The following is a 22862-nucleotide window of genomic DNA, read 5'->3' as shown; positions in this document are numbered from 1 at the left end:
ACAAAATAAACAATACCTTGTGTATAATAGACCTTCTGAGCTGGATACATGGCACATGCCTATAATCCCAGTGACCCTGGACGCTGAGGCAGGAGAACCACAAGTTCAAAGCCAGTCTCAGTAACACAACTAGGCCCTAAGCAACTTAGTGGGATCCTGTCTCAAAATTTTCAAAAATTTTAAAAGAGCTAGAAATGTGGTTCAGTGGTTAAGCACCCCTGGTTGCAATCCCTGGTACAAAAAAATAGAGCAAGGGAAACATTCAATTCATGATTAACAAATAAATAATTGGATGCAAAAAAATCTGGCAGTAGCTTACAATTTGTCAGAATGATCGGAAAAGAATTGGAGACTCTCCACACTGTCAGTCTTTCAGGAGAAGGGTTATAGATTCACTGCAACACATCTACTATCTCCAGTGGATGCCACTGAAGATTTATCTTCTCCATAATCTGTTCCAAGCCCTCTTATTTATTCATGGAGGACAAGATCAGAGAAGCACAGGTGAGGGGTCAGAGAGCCATGATCAAACATGTCCAGTCTCAAGGTTTGCATCCTCTAAGCTCATCATTAAGCAGATTGTTCCCGTGTCTTTTCACTCTCCAAACAAGTCAACTCCCCTGGGATACAAAGGAGATAGTTAGATCCATAGAGCAGGGGAAATTTTTCATCAGCTTTCCATTGTGGAGGAAGTGGCCGGGGAAAATGGATTTATATCTTCTTTTTCTTTGGTTTGATTTAACAGTCATAAGGAACAGTTCATTCCTATAAAGAACAGGTTCCAGGAACCATCTCCTTTGATGTGCCTTCTTTTCACAGTCTTTGGAGATTTTTAGAAATTATTTCAGATTAATGATATTATAGACAGAGGAATTCCTTTCTTTTGTATTTTTCCTATTTTATTTTTCATGTTCACGTGTTTGTCTATTTATTTAATTGTTTAAATTGACAGACAAAATTGTAGAATTTATTATGTACAATGGGATACCTAGAAATATTTTCCATTCTGTTGGGGCATGGTGGTGCACGCCTGTAATCCCAGCAACTCAGGAGGATCACAAGTTCAAGCCAACCTCAGCAATTTAGGGAGGACTAAAGCACTTGGTGAGACCCTGCCTCAAAAATAAAATTAAAAATGATAGGGCTGTGGATGTGGCTTAATGGTTAAGTACCTGGGTTTAATTCCTGATATCAAAAAAAAAAAAAAGAAAAGATAGAATAGAAAGAATAGAAAACAGAATGCTCAGCATCAGTGATCATTATGATAACACAATGTAAATCCACTAGGACAAATTAAAATGAATGTTATCAGAGGACAGAAAGTTACTGTTCTTCACAAGGATATCAATAAAAGGGTCATTAAATTATGTTGTTTGAAATGTAAATCAGCATAGTAATTATGGAAAAAAGTGTGCTAGGGTTTTGAATAATTAAAATAGTACTACCCTCATACCCAGCAATCCCATTACTGCATGTTTTTCTGGAGGACAGGAAATCAGTATGTCAGAATAAATGTACATTCCCATTATGGCAGCATTGTTCAGTACAGTCAAGGCATGGAATCAACACAAGGGTTTACTATCAGATGCATAGAATAAACATGTGGTATGCCATACATAGACAATGGAACAGTAATCATGCACTAAAAAACAGGTGATCCTTGTCGGACGTGGTGACACACACCTGTAATTGCAGCACCTCAGGTTTTTGAGGCAGGAGGATTCCAGGTTCAAGGCCAGCCTCGATAACTTAGTGGGACCCTATCTCATTACAGAAAGAAAAGAAATGTCTGGGAATGTGGCTCAGTGATTAAGTGCCACTGGGTTCACTCCCCAGTACAATAAAAAAAAAAGGCATATGCAAAAATATCCCAACATCTCCGGCAATTAGAGAAATGCAAATTAAAACTATACTGAGATTCCATTCCATCTCACTCCAGTCACAATAGCAATTAACAAGAATACAAGTAACCTTAAATGTTGGTGAGAATGTGGGGAAAAAGATACACATTGCTGGTGGGACTGAAAATTGGTGCAACCACTCTGGAAAACAGTATGGAGATTCCACAGAAAACTTAGAATGGAAAAACCATTTCAGTCAATTATCCCCCTCCTTGGCTTATACCCAAAGGACATAAAATCAGCATACTACAGTGATGCAGCCACATCAAATTTTACGGCAGCTCAATATCATGCTAAATGAAGTAAGTTGGTCCCCCAAAACAAAAGGTTGAATGTTGTCTCTGACATGTGGAGGGTAAACCATAACAAGGGAGAACAGACAGAGGAAGTATAGAAGTACATTTGATTAGACAAAGAGGAAAGAAAGGAAGGGGGAAGGGAAGCAAATAGGAAAGACATTAAAATAAATGGGTCATAACTCTTCTATGTTCCTATATGAATACACAACCAGTTCAACTCCACATCATGTTCAACCACAACAATGTGATCAAAATTGTAATAGTTTGCACCCTCTCTACGTATAATATGTGAAAATACACCTTACCATCATGTATATATATATATATATATATATATAAACAAGAAGTTTTAAAAAAAAGAAAGAAAAACACTTGAAAAAGTTCAACAATCTTGGAATATTGTGGACAAAGTACAAGAGACAGAAATAATACAAATATTTACAAGTACCAAGTTGCAGGTGCTTTGGGAATAGAGGAAATTAACCATATCATTTAAGAGGTAAAAACAACCAGGATATATACATTCACAGCAATGGCTTAAGGATTGGCAGTCTCCACTTAGTTCTGAGGTTAGTGATCCAAGAATGACCAAAGGCTGCTCTGCTGAGGAGTCTCCCCAGGGCCCCCTTCACATCCTTGTTCCTCAAACTATAGATGAAGGGGTTCAGCATGGGGGTGACCACAGTGTACATCACTGAGGCGATCACAGTTCTTGGGGAAGAATGGGTCACAGCAGAACTGAGATAAACACCAAATGCTGTTCCGTAGAACAAGGAGACCACACAGAGGTGAGACCCACAGGTGGAAAACGCTTTGTACTTGCCCACAGAGGAGGACGTCCTCATTGAAGAGCAGAGAATCTGAGAGTAGGAGAAGAGGATTCCAGTGAGAGGAAACATACCCAGCAAGGCAGCCACCACATACAGAAAGATGTTGTTGACCAGGGTATCAGAGGTGGCCACCTTGAGTAGCTGAGCCAGATCACAGAAGAAATGTGGGATTTCAGTGCCTATAGAGAAGGTCAGTTGGTTTAACAGTAGAATATGAAGCAGAGAGACCCAGAACATGATGAGCCAAGACATCAGAACCAGGAGGACGCAGAGCCGGGGGTTCACAATGATTGTGTAATGCAGGGGATGGCAGATGGCCACAAAGCGGTCATAGGCCATTACAGTCAGTAGGAAATGATCCACTCCACCATACATAATAAAAAAATATGCTTGTACCAGGCATTCTAAATAGGAGATGTTTTTCCTATGTGCTTGGATGTTCACCAGCATCTTTGGCACTGTGGTGGAGATGAAGCAGATATCAACAAAGGACAGGTTGGAGAGGAAGAAGTACATGGGAGTGTGGAGGTGGGCGTCAGAGCTGACAGCCAGGATGATGAGCAGGTTCCCAAGCACTGTGACCAGGTACATGGACAGGAACAATCCAAAGAGGATGGGCTGTAGGTCTGGATCCTCTGAGAGGCCCAGGAGGAGGAATTGTGATACAGATGTATGGTTCTTCACTTCCATGTAGCCGGTTTATCCTCTGGAGAAGGACATAAAAGAAAGAATAAGGAACAGGCCAATGAAACTTCAAGTGAGTTGTTATTTGCCCTCTTGGATCAGCATCATTTATTCTGTGTTGATATTTGCCAACAAGTGCAATGACTCCGCCAAGTGCCAGCCATTTTCTGTCTTCAAGTGTCTAATCATTCAGACTTTCTTTAAATCAGCAGAAACCTGTCTTTTATCATCAAATCCCTAGTTTTAATTCTCCTTTTAAAATCTATCCCCGAGAACTAATATTCTTATGATATGACCCATGTACAAGAATTAAAGACATTTCACATTTTCTTGTTAATTTCCATACTCTTTTATGCTAAAACTCTTTAATAGCCTCAATTACATGTATTTTAAATTCAAATCACCTTCATTCTCTGATTTGAGATTTCATAGTGACAGGATAGTGTTCTCAGTGCCTTTTTTGTGGTTGCTGTAAAAATGTGGCTATTGCTAATACCTGATTTGTGAGTTTAAAAATCCTTTTTTTGTGCATATTTTTTCTTAGTATGAATCTCAGAAAATGATAAATGTATTATTATTATTAACATCCCTTTAAAATGTCTCCTTAATGACATTTTGGAAAATAAATATCCTAATATACATGATGGAGCTGTGATTTAAAAAGGTGATGCGTGAATCAGATTTCCTAGATTATAAAACTGCTCCACCAATGTACCATCTTTGTGAGCTCAATGAAGTTATCCAAACTCTCTTACCTACCAGCAACTCTCCTCTACAGCAGATGTCCAATGTATTCACTGTATGGCAGGATGGAGGAGTGAAAATAAGTGAGCTGATATAATTTCTCTACTATGGTTTCTGTAACATTGAATGGGTTTTACATAAGCCTGAGTTTCTCTTCTTAAAATCTTGATAAATTTGTCCTACTTGACTACCACTTTACAACATCCCTTCTCAACTATGGAGAATTATCAACTTAAATAGGTGGGTATCCTCTTCTAACTGCCATAGAACACTTGTACTTCATGGAGGTCCCTATGGAGCCTTCTTGCAGAGAATGTCTGCCCAGTGAATTCTTCCAGGAAGATGAGACACATGGAGACTCCACAGCAAAAAAACAAAAACAAACAAACAAAAAAAAAAAAAAACAAAGGTGAAAAATGGAGCCACCATTAACATCTAATGCAAGTCTAACAGCAAGGTGTGTGCTTGTGTCCGTGTGCTTGAGTCGGGTGGACTGTATTAAAATCATTGTAGTCAGTAGCCAAAACATATGATAAGTTCAATCTGAAATATGCAAATGCACTTACCCTATAAAAGTGAAAGAATTTAAGTTTCAGAAATAAATGTTTAGACTCCACGACAGAAAATGTCAGTATTATGAATGCCTCAGCCATGAACATAAATTCAAGAGAGGCAAACAGTCACCAAGGACTGAATTAGTGTGTGGAGCTGGGTAGGAGATTTTCCCCTGAAATAGGAACGTTTGAACTGAGAGAGGAAGGAAGGGTCACTGTTAATCAGGAGAAGTAAGGGAAGAAGGAGCAGTCCAGGCTGAGAGAGCAGAATGTGTAGTTTCCCGTCAGATGGTACAGAGCTTGGTACAGAGGGATGTGAGCAGTCCTTGTGATTATGATGGAAAGCAGGGGTATGGGGTATGTGAGTCCACTGTGATCTTCCCTTAGGACCCTCTCCCATTGGTAAATTCCCATTCCTTTGTGGGTCTGAGGTTGTGAGAGTTTCATCCTATCATGGACTTAACAAGGTACCTGTGGTAGATGCTAAACAAATATAAATATATTGGAAATCCAGTAAACAAAAGATAAATATTCCTGTGTATCATGCCAGAATATAGGAACAGAATTTAGTAGCAAACTTAAAGGATATGCACTTATGTCTGTTTTAAAGAACAATGCAGGATTAACAACTAACACCAATTCTGGGGCTGGAGCCAATTTAAGATAAATATATTTGCTTACATATTTCATCACAAAACTATATCCATAAAATGCAATCACACCATAAGCACAATATAGAAAAAGCATTTGAGGATATGTCACAGGCAGCCCTGTGGAGAGCCTACACAGTCCACTATGAGTACTGACATCTGCTGACACAACCAAGAAGGACTGTTTTAAACCAGATCCAACGGGAGATGCTATATTGCAACACTATGGCCCAGTAAATGAAAACACACACACAGACAAACCTTTGCTAGACATGGTGGCTTGTGCCTGGAACCAGAGATACCCTGAGTCACTTGGCAAGGCCTGTCTCAAAATAAATAAAAATAAAAAGTGCTGGAAATGTAGCTCAGTGGTGTGACACTTGCCTAGCAAGCATGAGGCCCTGGATTCATTCCCTAGAACTACAAAAACAAACATACTTCAGTGCTAGATTTGAACTCAAGAACATGCTAGGGCAAGCTCCTGCAATTTCAACCATCTGATATTTTGTGAACTTTTTAAAAGAAATGATAATGTGATAAAAGTGTATTCGACTGAGTGTTGAACATCAGAAATAATTACATTAAAGTAAGATATATTGTGTACTGTAAGGTGAATTGATAATTACAATTATATAGAATTAATTATCTTTACCATTAAGTCAAATATGAAGTTAAAAAAAAAGAAAATATAATTGAAAAATCCAATCAAATATGGAACAAAATACCTTGTGTGTAATAGATCTTTAGTGGTTAGTTAACAAATAAATAATTAGGTGCAGGAAATCTGACAGGAGCCTTTAGTTTAGAAAGAGTGGAGAAGAGTTGCAGACTGTTCAGGAAACAAGGATTTGGGAGAGAGGCTCTGCATTTCAAAGAGACAGAGAAGGAAGCAAAACCATAGAGCTGGAAGAGACAGGTTCCAACAGACCCTCCAGGGCCTTCAAAGTGCAAGGGCCTCACCTTCACAGACTAAAGAAATGTGGGACATTCCATTCCCAGTATTCCAGAGCTCAACCCAGCACCCACGTCCTTCTTGGCTTCTCACTGCACAACACCGTCTCTGATGGCTGTCACGGAACTTCCTCCTCCGCATGAGCTGTGCAGAGGAAGCCTGCTTGGGTTTTCAGGAGGGCTGAGAACACAGGAGGGTGAGGGAGGGGCACCAGAAGCCTTGTGAAATATTCCCCAGTCTCCAAGTTTGAATTCTCAAAGCTCCTAATTAAATCAATTATTTCACTCTCCTTCCATCGTCCACACAAGTCAATCCCCTTGGGATACGAAGCTGAGCAGAAATTTCAACCACTTTTGCATCTGTGTCCGAAGTGGCAGGGGGAGATAGATTTATTTCCTTCAAAAAAAGAAATCTTTTTTATTTGGTTTGATTTAAAAATCATAAGGGGTCTGCCAATGGAAGGTTAATTTCTATAAGAAAACTGTCCCAGAAATCCTCTTCTGTGATATATCTCTTTTTAAAATGAAGATTTTTAGATATCATTTCAGATTCACCATGCCATGAAAAAAAGAAGCACTCGTAATTTTCTTTAACCTCTTCATTTTTCTTGTGTTTTAAATTGTGCATTTATTTCCTTAAATTGGTAGATAAAATTGTGCATATGTTATGCAACATATGGTGCTTGGAAATATGAGTCTTCTCATCCTTCTTGTTAATCTGAGAATTTGTCAATACTATTTTTCAAAAATGACCTGAGTTTCACTGATTTTTTTTTTCTCTGTTTCATTTATTTCTATTCTGATCTCTATTATTTCCTTCATTTTATTAATTTGGGACTCCGTTTATTCTTATTTCTCTACATCCTTACTGTGCAACATTAGGTTGTTTACTTGGTATCTTTTCACTTTTAATGTAGGTGAATATTCCTATAAAATCATTTTTTAAAGAAGATGATCATTGTAACTGCCTTTTCTTCTCACTATCAATCTTGAGATGTTAGCTATCTACCAGGGTGACATTTTCCCAGAATTGTTTGCTTACTTTGACCAATGATTTTAATTATCATAGTCACATGGTTTTTTATTACTCTTTAAAATCCTGTTCCCCCAGATTGAAAGGCCCCCCTCAGCATTTCCTGAAGAACTGTCTGGTGCGGATGAACTCCCCACAGCTTGTTTGGGAAAGTCTGTATCTCTACTTCATTTATGAAAAAACAGCTTTGTGAGGGAGCAGTCATGATTGGCAGGGTTTTTTTGTTTGTTAGTTTGTTTGTTTGTTTGTTTTTGGTGGTGCTGAGTACTTGAACTGTGGACCTTATGCTTGCAAGTCAAGCACTCTACCAACTGAGCTATATCCCCAGCCTGGCAGTCTTTTATTTCAGCACATGGAGTGTACCCTCCCACTCCACCTGGCTTGTAACATTGTGCTGAGAAGTGTGCTATGAGGCATATTAGAAATACCTGAAAAAATATTTTTGCTTCTTTTCCATATCATTTCATGATCCTTTCTTTGTATTTGATCATTTACAGTTTCTTTATAATATATCATGGGAATATCTCAAGTAGATTGAATCTGCTTGGAGAACATCAACCTTGTGCTCTTATATATTTCTGTTTCACAGGCTACAGATTTTTTTTGCCATGATATCTTTATTTTATTTTATTTTTGTTATTCTATTTTAGATATGACTATTTTCTTATTGGGTGGGGGTGTTGAACTGGGAATTGAACTCAGGTGCACTCTACACTAACCAAAACCCTCAGCTCTATTTTGTATTTTATTTAGAGATGGAGTGGGTGAAAGGGTTTCACTGAGTTGCTTAGTACTTTACTTTTGCTGAGGCTGGCTATGAACTTGCAGTCCTCCTGCCTCAGCCTCCAGATCCACTGGTACTGCTGGCTTGCACCACTGTACCTGGCTTTAAATACAATTTCTAGACCTTTATATTTTTGTTCTCCATCTTAAATGCCAATGACTTGAATATCTGCTCTTTAGACACTCACTCATAAATCCTTTAAAGTTTCCATTTTCTTTTTAGCATCCCCCACCCCATCTCCTCTTCTAATTTTCTACGTCAAATCCAAAATATTTGGACCTCTTTCCACCCAAGAGTAAGGATAAAAATAACATGAAAACAATGAACAAAAGACCTGAACAATCATTTCTCAGAAAGAATACATAGATATTCAACAAGTCTATGTAAAAGAAATGTTCAATAGATGGACTTGGGTGGTACATGCCTGTGACCCCAGTGACTAGCAGGGAGGAGAGAGGCAGATAGCAAGTTCCAAGGCCTTAGGTACAAAATGTACCCTTAGTTCTGAGGTCAGTGGTTCCTCAAGGACTAAAGGCTGCTCTCTCTATATATATTTCAAATATATATATATATATATATATTTATATATATTTTCAAATATATATATATATATATATATCCTAATAGTAAAGATCTTCCATGTTAAAATGGGATTTTTGAGTTAGTTCCTGTAGTAGAGTTACTCCAACTAATAATTACATTCATGCACTGCATAATAATGAGAATAATTTCTTAGCAAAGAATCATGAGACAATTCTGTCATTGTGCAAAATAATAGAATGCACCACATTAACTTCCAAGGCTGTGACATCATCAGGCAATCCAGTGTTATGAGACCACTGTCATATAGACAGTCAATCACTTACCAAAACATCAGGAATACAGAATGTGACTGCACTCACACATATAAATATGTGTGTGTGTGTGTGTGTGTGTGTGTGTGTGTGTGTGTGTGTTCTTAGAAGTACTATTCACAATAGCTAAGAGATGAAAATTCCCCAAAGGCCTTTCAATGGATGAATGCATGAACAACTATGGGGAATATGTAACGTAAAATGTTGATCAGCCAGAGAATAGAAGAGACAGTCAACATTAACACATCCGAGAGCCAGAAGAAAGGATGACAATGAGGAATGAGGAATGAGGGAATGAAAAGAGAGAGGAAAGAGAAGAAAGGAAAAAGCAAGGATCATAAACAATGAAGTAACATCTCACAGTCATCTGAGGCATTATATCATATGAATCTTATGAACACACCTGCATTCAAAACTAGATTCCAGTTTTCATGTTCAAAATCCAACCACCACTTTTACAAAAAGTAGGATAGAAAAGGCTGGGAAGTGTGCACAGTTCCAGATCCAGTTATAGACGTTTTCAATGTCAGTCTCTTTCCTTCAGAAATGTGAAGGGTTACAAAGTACCTAAAAGAAATCTCTCTGGATAAATAAAGACATACATGTACAGTGGCAGGCACAATCCTGACATGCTCTGATGAGTTTGATTCCACTTCTTTAATAGAAAACAAGAATGCTTTCATATTACACTGAATAACATTAGCATTCAGTCAATAATTTTTCAAGAAACCATGTCCAGGCTTGCTAGAAATTCTTAATGTGAATTACGAAATCTCAGAAAGATGTTTAAGGAAAATTATCAAACATGACTTAATAAGACCCCATTGCTAAGTAAAAAATAAAATGGACTCTGGGGAATGATATTGGTCAAATTACCTGGTTATATTTTGTGCATGTATGAATATGTAACAATGAATCCCTCCATTATGTACAACTATAATGAACCAAATAAAAATATGGAAAAATAAAAAGGACTGGAGGTACTGCTGAGTGGTAAAGTGCTCCAAGGTCCAATCCCCACAACTATACAGGAAAGAAAAGGAAAGGAAAGGAAATGAAGAAAAAAGAAAGAAAGAAAGAAAGAAAGAAAGAAAGAAAGAAAGAAAGAAAGAAAGAAAGAAAGAAAGAAAAGTAAAGAAAAGAAAGTTAAATTAAATTAAATTTACCAAATGGTCTATGTTTAGAAAAAAAAAATTAGGAATTACCAAAGGAGTTGTTGAGGATAAATATAAATATATATATGCAAAACCAAATTCTTGACAAGTAGAGAAACATGTACTTTGAGGAAGAAAATGAATAAGGATATTTAAATTCAAAATATTTGTGTTTAGGGGAAAGCAATTCCCTCCATTTCTAAGGTCTTAAAGACCAGAGGCTGCTCTACTGAGGAATCTCCCCAGAGCCCCCTTTACATCCTTGTTCCTCAGGCTGTAGATGAAGGGGTTCAGCATGGGGGTGACCACACTGTACATCACTGAAGTAATCAAGTATCTCGTGGAAGCATGGGCCACAGCAGAGCTGAGATAAACCCCAAACGCTGTTCCATAGAACAAGGAGACCACACAGAGGTGAGACCCACAGGTGGAAAACGCTTTGTACTTATTCACAATGGAGGACATCTTCAATAAGGAGGAGACAATCTGAGAGTAAGAGAAGAGGATCCCAGTCATAGGAATCACCCCGAGCAAGGCAGACAACCCATACATAACAATGTAATTGACATGGGTATCAGAGCTGGCTACACTGAGAAACTGAGTCAGCTCACAGAAGAAATGTGGGATTTCAGTGCCTATGGAGAAGTTCAGTCGCTTCAACAGTAAAATATGAATCGAGGAGACCCAGAACATGATGAGCCAAGATATCAGAACCAGGAGGGCACAGAGTCGGGGGCTCATGATGACTGTGTAGTTCAGGGGGTGGCAGATGGCCACAAAGCGGTCAAAGGCCATCACAGATAGGAGGAAATTATCCATTCCAATGAAAATAATTAAAAAATACACCTGAGTGCAGCACTCTATGTAGGAGATGTCTTTTCTCTGTGCCTGGATGTTCACCAGCATCTTTGGGACTGTGGTGGAGATGAAGCAGATGTCAGTCAAGGACAGGTTGGAGAGGAAGAAGTACATGGGGGTGTGGAGGTGGGAGTCAGAGCTGACAGCCAGGATGATGAGCAGGTTCCCAAGCACTGTGACCAGGTACATGGACAGGAACAGGCCAAAGAGAACAGGCTGCAATTTAGGGTCATCTGAGAGGCCTGTGAGGAGGAATTGTGATACAGATGTATGGTTCACTTCTTCCATGCAGCTGGTATAATTTCTGCAGAAGGAGGTAAAAGTCACATTCAATGAACACTCAGCTGGAACCTTGGCTAGTCAGCACCTCACAGCATCACCCTTAGGGAGTGTCCTTTAATCCCTGTTTAGTCTACCAAGAAGTGTGATTTACGCACCCAAGGTACAGTCCATTTCCCTTTTAAAGATATGTTCAGACTTTCTTTAAATTAGCAAGATGTCTTGTATCATCTACTTGCAAGTTTTGAGGAAGTTTCCCATTTTTAAAATTTATGCACATAAGTTCATGACTCCTCAATGTCATCCATTCATAAGAATTTGAAAAATTTCTCTTCCTTTCTTGGGAAATGTTCATAATTTTTCATGCCATACCTCGACAATAGTGATTAATCATGGATTTTTACTCCATATAGACTTTATGCTATGACTTGAGACTTGACAGTGATGTGATAGTTTGCACCCTTTTTAGTTCCTGCATACATGATTATTTCTATGATCTTATTTATGAGGATTACAAATTCTTTTGTGTTCAGTAGGAGTCTCAGTCAATGCTTGCTGTAAATGGTTGCTGTAATTATTGCCAATGTTATTTTAAAACTCTTCCTTTAATATGTTTTATATATGTAAGTATCCCAATATATAGGATAGAACTGATTTTAAAATGGTATTTTGGAGTCGGAATTCCTGGAGTAGAGTTTTGCTTCACCAGCATTCCATCGTTGTGCTGTTGAGCGAGTCATACAAACTCTCTACGTACCTGCACCTCCCCCCTACAGCCGAGGTCCTCTATGTGTTCAGTCCATGGTAGCATTGAAGAATGACATAAAATTAGGTGATGTAATATTTCTGCTGTGATCCCTGTGACACCTAATAGTCAACCGGAGTTTTGTTGATCACATCTCAATACATCGGCCTTCATTGCTATCATTTGGCATTCTCTCTCTTAAACTGAATTCACCATTATGGTTGGAATTCTTTTCCTTATAAAAAGAGCGCTTTAGGTGCTTCTTTAACTGCTATCTGCATTTCTAATTAATGAAGACCCCCATGGTTCCTTCTTTCAGAGAATGCCTGCTGGGTAAACTCTTTCAAGAAGAAAAAGAAGCATGTGGCCCATACCACTTTTAAAATCAAATATAAGGCACTTGTGATAGTGTGTGCTTCTGGGTTGATTCTTGAGTGAGGCTGTATTATATTAAAATCCATCAGAGTTAATAACCAAAATACATCCAAAAGATTTAGCTACAATATTAAAAAAATAATTTAAATCCATTCATTCTAGAACAGTAAAAGTCAAATTAAAGATTTAAAAATGAGTATTTCTATGCTCCATGACAAAAAGTGTTGGCCTTATGAATGCCTAAGGAATAAATATAAATTTAAGAGAAAAAAAATCACTGAGGACAGATTTAGTCTGTGAAGGCAGACAGGAAAGTCCATTCTGCAGTGGGGATGTTTGAGCTGAGAGGAAGTGTTAGTCGTTGATAATGAAGTGAAGTGAGGATGTGAGAAACCTTCTAGGCTGCGGGATCAGAAGGTCCATTGGCCCTGCCAGTTGGTGGGCTGCGGCTAGGAGGGATGTGAGAGGACTGTGTGGTGGAGAGGGGATGCAGGTGAGGGGGGTTAGAGATTATGAGGTCCATGGTAGAGCTTCCTGCCATCTCCCTTTATTTCCCCTCACATTGGTGAATTCTTGTTTGTGGGTCTCAGGTAGTAATGGTTTTGTCTCTTTATTTCCCTCTTTAGGAAATATTGTTGGTCACAAGCTAGGTGCCACACAAATACTAATGTTCAAAGTTTGATAAATATCAAGACCAAATATCTGGTAGAACATAAGAGAAATCTTCAAACTTACCAAGTACCAATCTTGCACTTGAGCATGGGCATAAAATTGATTAGGAAATTCAAAAAGCATGAATTTATATGCATTTTAAAAGAATAGTACAGGATCTCAAGTAATACTTATTGTGGGAATGGAATTCAGATTAAGATAAATTTGTATGTTCACATAATTTATTATTAAAGGAGTCAATTACGTGAAATCACAACCATAAGCACAATATTTAAAATATATGTGAGAAAGTTTAATAATCATTACCATGGATGGCAGACAGGGCTGACACTCTGGGAAAATGAACTTATCAAGGATAATTCCAGAACCCAATAGTGAATTTTTTAAAATTATTCCACATCCACCAGAATGTGCTTACTTTAAAAACACTACAGTATTTGTGCAAAACTCATGAAAATGCCAATGCAGTCACTACCAAACTCAGCTTTAAATATTTTCCTAAACATATCAGGTTGGTAATATGAGAAAAGGTAATTAGACTAAGTATTGAATATCAGAAGTGAACTATTGGTATATATAGTGGTTGATATAGTATGGAGCTTGAGGTGATAGAAAAACTGGAACAATAGAGAACTAATAAGAGCTATCAATAAGGCCAGTAAAATTAATGAAGAAATATAATGGTAAAATACAATCAATTTGGAACAAAAATAGATCACACCTCATTCATAACAGATCTTCGGTAAGTAGTTAACAAATAAATAACTGGATGGAGGAAATCTGACAGGAGCCTGTAATTCCAGTGAACAAATGGAGGTCCTAAAAAAATCCTATCAGAGAGAGAGGCTCTAGATTTCGAAGAAAGAGAAAAAGAAACAATACCTGGAAGAGACAGGTCCTAAGGGAAACTGAAGTGCCTCCCAAGTACATAGGTGCATCACCCTCATTTGACATTGACAAACATGGATTGTTCATGTTCTTATTACTCTAGAGGTAAAACCCAGTACCCACACTCTCCTCTTTCCTTCTACCCTTCTGCCTCCATCAGCCTCACTGGGACACACCAGCTCTCTCAGATGTTGTCATGGAAGCTTTTTCTTCTCCACCAACTGTCCCTGGGAAGCTCGCGTGACTCTTCACAGAGGCTGAGACCAGAGAAGTGCAGGGGCCAGAGAGGCAAGCTGAGTTTAAGTTTCTAAGTGTCTCAAGGTTCCAACTCTCAGGGCTCCTCATTAAGTAAATTGGGCTGTTGCCTTTCCACTCTGAAAAGAGGTCACCTCCCTTGGGGTACAAAGAAGATGGCAGGGTGGAAAATTTTCAGTCAGTTTTGTGTTTATGTAGGGGAGATACAGATTCATGTACTCCAAAAAAATTCTCTTTTATCTTTTTTCTTTGGTTTAAAACTCATATTATGTCCACTAAGGAAATGGCTGATTTCACCAAGCAACTAGTCCCATGAGCCAACCGTCTCCCTCAGTATGCCTCCTTTTAACACTCTTTGAAGATTTTAAAAATCATTTCAGATTCATGATTGTGATGGAAAGAGTCCTTTCTTTTTTAATTTTCCATAGCTCTTATTTTTCATTTTTTCATATCTTTTTATTGAATATTTATTCAAATCGATAGACAAAATTATAGATATGCACGGGTGAAATAAGAAATCTAGAATTACTTTGCATTACACAATGACTAAAACTAAAACATTAACGTGTGCATTACCTAATTAATGTCTGTTTTAGGATGAGAATATTTTACATCAGCTCAATATTTTTCAAGAATACAATATATCATTACTACATAGTTGAAATGCTATATCAGAGGACTCCTGAATTATTCCTCATATGTAAAAGAAATTCTTACCTTTGACCAACATTTCCCTAGTATCAGCTTCCCACTGCCCAGCCTGTGGTAAGCACTGTTCTACTCTCTATTTCTTTGATGTTACTTCTAAAATTTTTCACAGATGAGCAGGCATGTAGTATTTATCTCAATGAGCATGGGTTACTTCAATTCCTGTAAGGTTTCCTAAGTTCACCCATGTGGTTGTAGATGATGATTGCCTTTTTTAATGCCTCGATCATCATTCATTTTGTACACATACTACATTTTCTTTATCTACTCAGCTGTTGATGGACACTTAGATTGATTACATATCTTGACTATTTTGAATTGTGCTGGAATTCTGGGGAAAGCTGCTATCTTTTCAAGACACTCGTTTTATTTACTTGGATTCTACAGCAGTGGTGAATCAGACGCTCCTCAGCTTCTTCAGACTGGGAATAAAACGGTCCCTTTCTATGGACACTTTCTCTAACACTGCCTATCTAAATCTGTGTAGGTATAGCCCCTGGCCTTTGTCTCTGTAAATTTTAACCAATTCTGTGGGAACCATAGACAAGTAATCTAGCTGCATCTCTTCAGTTGATCAAACTGCAAGAAATTCATTTTTCCTTTTCCATTGTTCACCTCTTTCTTGTGTGGGCCATTGGCCAATTCAAACAGTCAGCAAGCAAGGTGCTGGGCTGGAATTCCATGACCTCAAAGGTTGCCAGGATACTGGCACTTGCAGGAATTCTCATAGCCAGGGAGCATCGTGCCCACAGCTGCTGTCACTGAGCTTTATGTGTAGCACAATGCCACTGTGGTTCATAGTGGTGATGCAGACTGAAGATCAAGTCTGCCTTGTAAGGCTAACAGATTCACCCCTGGGCTCAGGTGTCCATGCTGATTCAGTGCTTGGGGACCAGCCTATAATCATGGGACATGAAGATTTTCCCATCTCTAGGTTTAATGTACTGGCTTAGTATCAGAGTCCAAGGCAAGGTACCATGTTTTCTTCCCTCTGGTTTCCCAAATTGGGTGGCACCTCTCTTTATGTCCTGTATTGCCAAGGTTTGCTTGACACAGATTAAATAAAACTGTCCTCTTTCCCCTTATCAGATAGTACTATTTCTGTGTTATAACCCATTGAGACAGGGGTCAAGGTCAGGCAGTCAGTGTAGGTAATGAATGATGGGGGTTGAGAGTGTGATGACTGGTTATTGAAGAGAGAGCAATGGCTGGCTAGCAGTTAACCTCTGGGCTCCTGCTGCCAGTCACATATATGGGGAAGAAAGAGAAGACAGTGATCAGAGAGAGGGTTTCTGGGGTCTATAAGAAAGCACGTCATACTCCTCCCTTGGGCTTTCAGCTCTAATGGGGCTCCTCTCTTCAGACACGTTTGTCTCTATCACTTTCCTAAACAAAACTTGCTTGCTACACTTGCCTTGGTATTTCTCAGGTGTTCATTATTTGACACCCAGAACCCATTCCAAATCTCCACTGGACCAATATAAGCCGAGGGCCCAGCTGGTATCACGACTGAGTTTAGCTCTTCTGCACCTTGCATTTCTTTGTGTCTTTTCTATAGGAGGACAATTCTGCACATCCGTCAGCCACTTCAATGAGATCAGCATGATTGCTAACCTTAAATCTCATTTGAAAGACTTCATAACATTTTGTGGCTCCTAATGACCTGCCCTGCAGGTCAGGCATTTTGGGCTCTGCAGAAGTCATTTCCTATTTTCTATCCTGGTTCAGAGCATGACTGAGGTCAGTAGAGAGTGGACCCTGATACTGGTCTGCCTTTTGATGTGAGGATTTAGGTAATGTTAAGGAACAATTTTGAGGTCCTAGCTGATGCTACTTCTCAGTGGACCTCAAAGGTTCCCTCTCTGACCCTGTCTCCCAACGGCCCCAGGTTTCCTGACTGGTCAATTGGGCGGTGCTGGCAACTGCCCCAGTAGTGCATACACCTCCATATGAACTGACTGCACTCTCCTCCCTCTGTGCTTGTTCTTCCTGAGCACCCTCCTTCCCTCACTGATCAGACTCTAGTCATTGCAAGAGGGACATTTTATTTCTCTGGGGAAAGAACGTTAAGTGCTCAACAACCACTAGATTTTTTTTCTTTTTTTTTTTTTTTTTTTTTTTTTTTTTGCCCTCTGGAGATTCCATGGGCCCACAGTGATTCAAGCATAAACTCTTTTTACCTCTAATGACTCTGGCCCTCCACAGTCTCCATAACCCTATAAAAGCAAGGGACCACTTTTACAGACCAGACTACATAATCATATAAGTGCATACAGCAGAAGAATACATTCTACTATAGCCCATTTTTTTATCTCTGAGCACCACATTTGGAAATTTGATATTGGGTAGGAGGAAGCCATAATAATCACTAAGTCTGAGTTCCCTGGGTTCTTTGGCATGTGGTAAACAAAGACCCTCGCATCCTCATTGGTAAGGCACAAACAAATCTGACAGGACATGGGACTTCTGGGTGTCAGGAGCTCGTCAGGGAGAGCTAGAAGAGTGGGCAGTTTCACGGCATGGGCACCTGAGTTCTGTGTTCTCTTACTCAGACGGGAGCTTCAGTCTCAGCTGTCATGCTAGATTCACGCTAGTCTGCATAATGAAAAAGCGGGACACGGTCAGCCCACCAATGCTCAAGAAAAAGCACCTCATTTTCTTTTGCTGCCAAGCATTTCCTCCATACAAACTCTCTTATAGGGGGACATAAATTTTAATACCATTCCACAGCTTAGCCTGATTTGTAAAAAGGAAGAAAAATAAAGCAATTCTTTACTAAGCACAGGTCTTCATTACCTTGAGAACTTTTCCATGATGATTTCATGGGTTTCCAGATAAAGAAATGTCTGGGCTAACTCCAGTCTCATCCCAATCTGATCCAAAAGTGCACTTTGGTCTGATAAAGATGTTCCATGAGCTCCTTTACTAGAGTAATTATGACCATGCAATTCTTTTTAGAATTCCTGTCAATTTTTTAAAATTTGCTTTTTTTTTCCCTTTAGCTCATGGTTTTGTGGTGAATCCACATTTGAATCCCACATGCCTAAATTAATATGTTTTGTTCTGATTATTCTTGCTCTATCTAACTATGTAGGTAGGTATTTTTGCACTCTGATTTTTCCACTGTCTTGATTCAGAGGCCAATTACTCAAGGGAAAGTTCAAAAATTCTCAGTTCCTGTTGTTTTTTATGCATATTTGTGTGAACCTGTGTATTGTATGTGTGTCTATGTAGGTGTGTCTTTGTCTATATATTGTTTACATGGTACCAAAATTGTCATATTTAAGTGCTCATAAATTTAAAAAGATAGTAAAAAGAAACAAAGAATGGATTCAAATTCATTTTAGTTCATGTGATTTAATTTTTTTTCCCTTTTTTATTTTTATTTGTTCTAAGTAGTTATACAAGACAGCAGAATGCATTTCAATTCATTGTACATGAATGGAGCACAACTATTCATTTCTCTGGTTGTACATGATGTAGAATAATACCATTCATGCAATCATTCAAGTATCTAGGGTAATGATGTCAATCTCATTCCATCTTTCCCACTCCCCTGCCCCTTCCCTCCCCCCACTCCCCTGTACCAAGTCTAAAATTCCTCCATTCACCCCCCACCCCATTATGGATGTAGATGCTGATCCACATATCAGAGAAAACATTTGGCTTTTTTTTTGGGGGGGGGATTGGCTTATTTCACTTCACATGATATTCACATGATATTCTCCAACTCCATTCATTTACATGCAAATGCCATAATTTTATTCCTTTTAAGGCTGAGTAATATTCCATTGTGCATATATACCATAGTTTCTTTATCCATCCATCTATTGAAGGGCATCTAGTTTGGTTCCACAATCTAGCTACTGTGAATTGAAATGCTATAAATATTAACGTGGCTTCATCACTGTACTATCCAGTCTTTGGGTCAAATGGTGGGTCCATTCCATGTTTTGTAAGGAATCACCATATTGTTTTCCAGAATGGTTGCACTAATTTGCAGTCCTACCAGCAACATAGGCATGTACCTTTTTCCCCACATCCTTGTCAACCCTTATTGTTGCTTGTATTTTTGATCATTGCCATTCTGACTAGAGTGAGATGATATCTTAGACTAGTTTTGATTTGTATTTCTCTAATTACTAGAGATGTGGAACTTTTTTTTATATATTTGTTGATCAGTTGTGTTTCTTCTTCTGTGAAGTGTCTGCTCAATTCCTTAGCCCATTTATTGACTGGGTTATTTGTTTTCTTGGTGTTAAGTTTCTTGAGTTTTTTATAACCTGGAGACTAGTGTTGTATCTGACGTGTGTGTGGTAAAGATTTTTCTCCCACTCTGTAAGCTTTCTTTTAACATTATTGTTTCTTTTGCTGAGAAGTTTTTTTTAAAAAAATATTTTTTAATTGTCAATGGATATTTATTTATTTATTTATTTATTTATATACAGTTCTGAGACTCAAACCCAGTTCCTCACACATGTGAGGCAAGCACTCTACCATTGAGCTACCACCCCAGGCTTGAGAAGAAGCTTTTTAGTTTGAATCCATCCCATTTGTTGATTCTTGATTTTATTTCTTGCACTTTAGAAGTCTTGTTAAGGAATTCAGGTCCTAGGCAGTCATGATGAAGATTTGGGTCTGCTTTTTCTTTTACTAGGCACAGGTTTCTGTTCTATTTCCGAGGTCCTTGATCCACTTGGAGTTGACTTTTGTGCAGGGTGAGAGATAGGAATTTAATTTCATTTTGCTGCATATGGATTCCCAGGTTTCCCAGCACCATTTGTTGAAGAGACTTTATTGCATTTCTATACATCATTGATGAATCCTCTGAAAGAGAAATTAGGAAAACTACCCCACTTACAATAGTCTAAAAAAAAAAAAAGTAAAATACTTGGGAATCAACCTAACAAAAGGAGTGAAAGACCTCTACAATGAAAACTATAGAACACAAAATAAATTAAAGAAGACCTAAGGAGAAGGAAAGATCTCCCATGTTCCTGGATAGGCAGAATTAATAATGTCAAAATGGCCATAATACCATAAGTGTTATACAGATTCGATACAATTTCAACTAAAATTCCAACATCTTTCCTCATGCAAATAGAGAAAGCAATTATGACATTCATTTGGAAAAATAAGAGACCCAGAATAGTCAAAGCAATCCTTAGCAAGAAGAGGGAAGCGGGAGACATTATAATACCAGACCTTAAACTATACTACAGAGTTATAATAACAAAAATGGCCTGGTACTGGTAGCAAAATAGATAGGTAGACCAGTGGTACAAAATAGAAGACACAGAGACAGATCCACATAAATGCAGTTATCTCATATTAGAAAAAGGTGCCAAAAACTTACATTGGAAAAAAGATAGCCTCTTCAACAAATGGTGCTGGGAAAACTGGAAATCGACCTGCAGCAAAATGAAATTAAATGATATTTTTAGAAGTTCAATTTAAATTGGTTAAACATATAAAAGCAAAGATATCTTTAAAATTACTAACCCACAAGTTTTTCTAGATGGTCAGGCAATTGGTAGAGAGTTGTTTTTATAAAATGCTAGAGTGTAATCACCATTGCTTCTAGAATTTTTCTTCAGTAGGGAAAAAATGGCTAATACTATTAACTACACTTGTGTGATATCTTGGTTTTTATGGGTAACCTAAAGTTAGTAGTTAAAAATGAGTAAATTAGATTGAACATAAATGGGATTAATCTTCATAAATGTGTTTGTGAGAGGAGACATGTGATTAATTTCAGAGATAAAGTGCTAAAACATCAACTGCTAAGTATAAATTCAAGTACTCTTGATTTCTGAAATTCCATAAGGTAATGTATATGTAAGTATAAAATGTTATTATAAATTGGTAAATAAAGAGTTTAAGATTGCTTTGTTTCTGGGTCTTCATTAAAAGCAAGGTTATTAAGAGTTAAGATTCTATCAGGTATAATTTTATATGTAAAAAGTATAAAAGTTTTCAGTGTATTTCAATTAAAGTACTATAAAAAACATCAAGTATTTCATCTTATTAAAATTGAGTAATTTGCCTAAATTCAGAAATTCCATAAGAATTATTCCAGAGTGGAAATTTTCAAAAGGGTCAACAACTAGGAAATAGATATAAAAATGTTCTAGTATGAAAATATATTTGGAAATATAAGGAAATTAGAAGGAAAAAGGAATGTTTCTGACTGAGGAACTCTCTTACATCGCAAAGTAAATAAGTTTTAGTGTATCTAAGTAAGTTCCACAAAGCTTTTAGAGGAGAAATCTCACAAGGTTTGTGTCTGCTTAAGTTGGCTATAATTAGCATAACCAGTTAAAGTTATTTAAAGGTTTTTCATAAGGTCAAAAACAATGTACCAGAATTTAATTCTCTATGTGTTAAAGTAACAAGGGTTTCTAAAAGACTAATCTGTTATTATCTATCAAGATAATTTCCTATATATGTCAGATTTTATTGTTTAAGGGAACTAGTCCTAAAGGGATCAGTGTGTGTACAATTCTGGTTAAACAAACAACTATCATTTTAGGTTATTACTATGCTACAGATTCTAAATTTTTATTTAAAAGTTAAATTTGGGTAATAAAATCATTGTAATTGTGATGCTGTTACTGCCTTCTTTATATATTAGATGTATTCATGTTCTCCAAATATACAAGTCTTTAAATATCATATTTAGGAGAGTACTTTATCAAGCTGTTGTTCTTCATACTAAAGTTTCCTATAGCAGTAGGCTCTTCCAGATCTATATAGAGATCACAAATTTAGTTGGGAATTTGTCATTCACTTTTCTAATATTGAATAAAAATAACCCGTCACCAAAAAGTTATACCTAATATTTTGTATTATTCTTTATACTGGGATGGGAACTTAAATGAATTTTTGGAAGGTAATATGAAGAGCCTAATTTATTTAAAGGTTGACCATGAGGAACATGAAAACATTTTGCCACTTTCCCACAAAAAGGGGTTAGAACTTCTCTTAGCTTGTTTGATTCATGTTTCAGAGGTAATACTGGATTGTGTTAACTTATAGTCACATAGACTTAGAAAATAATTTGTGAGTACTTTGTTAAATAATATTTAAGAAAAAAGCAAAGATCAGCTTCAGAAATAAAACACTTCACCCAAGATTTGTCAAAAGCCCATCTCACCTGAGTTAAGACTCTTTCTCTCACCTTATTCTACATTAGAATGACTCCAAAGTAGGCTAGACTTAAGTTCATTTAAAGTTAAATATAAAAGATCAATTTTTGTTATAAAGATTACTATGATCTCCAAATAAACAGGGCATATAACAGATAACTAAGTAAAGGTTTGGGATTATAAAAATTGTGTTTCATGGTTCATAGTTATTATGCAAACTGAATATGCTTTGCTCTTCTCTTGTTAATTCCATTTTATATTTTCCTTGTAAAACTTTATAACTATTGTCTGTTAATGCTTTGCAGAAGTACAATTTCTAATATAACAACCTGAATTAGTTTGATATAATAAGTCATCAACTATAGGAGAGATGGGATATAAGGCTGACTTCCAGTACTAATACTGACTCCATTTAAATGGAAGGGGAGAAGTAACTGTAAAATTCTAGACATTAAAGTTAAAACCCAATATTCCTACTTCAAGACTGTTGAAACTT

General features: G+C 37.4%; 2 protein-coding genes across 2 annotated transcripts; both read right to left on the bottom strand.

Moving 5' to 3' along the window:
* Positions 1-2724: 2724 nt before the first annotated feature.
* Positions 2725-3720, bottom strand: LOC306646100 (olfactory receptor 7D4-like; the record flags this gene model as incomplete). The annotated part of the gene is made up of 1 exon (XM_079114566.1): positions 2725-3720. The coding sequence occupies one exon, from the start codon at positions 3718-3720 to the stop codon at positions 2725-2727; it is 996 nt and encodes a 331-aa protein (XP_078970692.1).
* A 6925-nt stretch (positions 3721-10645) lies between these two features.
* LOC306646179 (olfactory receptor 7D11-like) lies at positions 10646-11605 on the bottom strand (the record flags this gene model as incomplete). Its single annotated transcript, XM_079114630.1, has 1 exon — positions 10646-11605. Exon 1 carries the CDS (start codon positions 11582-11584, stop codon positions 10646-10648), a length of 939 nt encoding a protein of 312 aa, XP_078970756.1. The 5' UTR covers positions 11585-11605.
* Positions 11606-22862: the final 11257 nt, after the last annotated feature.

The sequence above is a fragment of the Sciurus vulgaris genome (genome assembly GCF_902686455.1).
Source record: "Sciurus vulgaris genome assembly, chromosome: 16".
NCBI classification, from domain to species: domain Eukaryota; kingdom Metazoa; phylum Chordata; class Mammalia; order Rodentia; family Sciuridae; genus Sciurus; species Sciurus vulgaris.
This window is presented reverse-complemented; position numbering and strand designations above follow the sequence as displayed.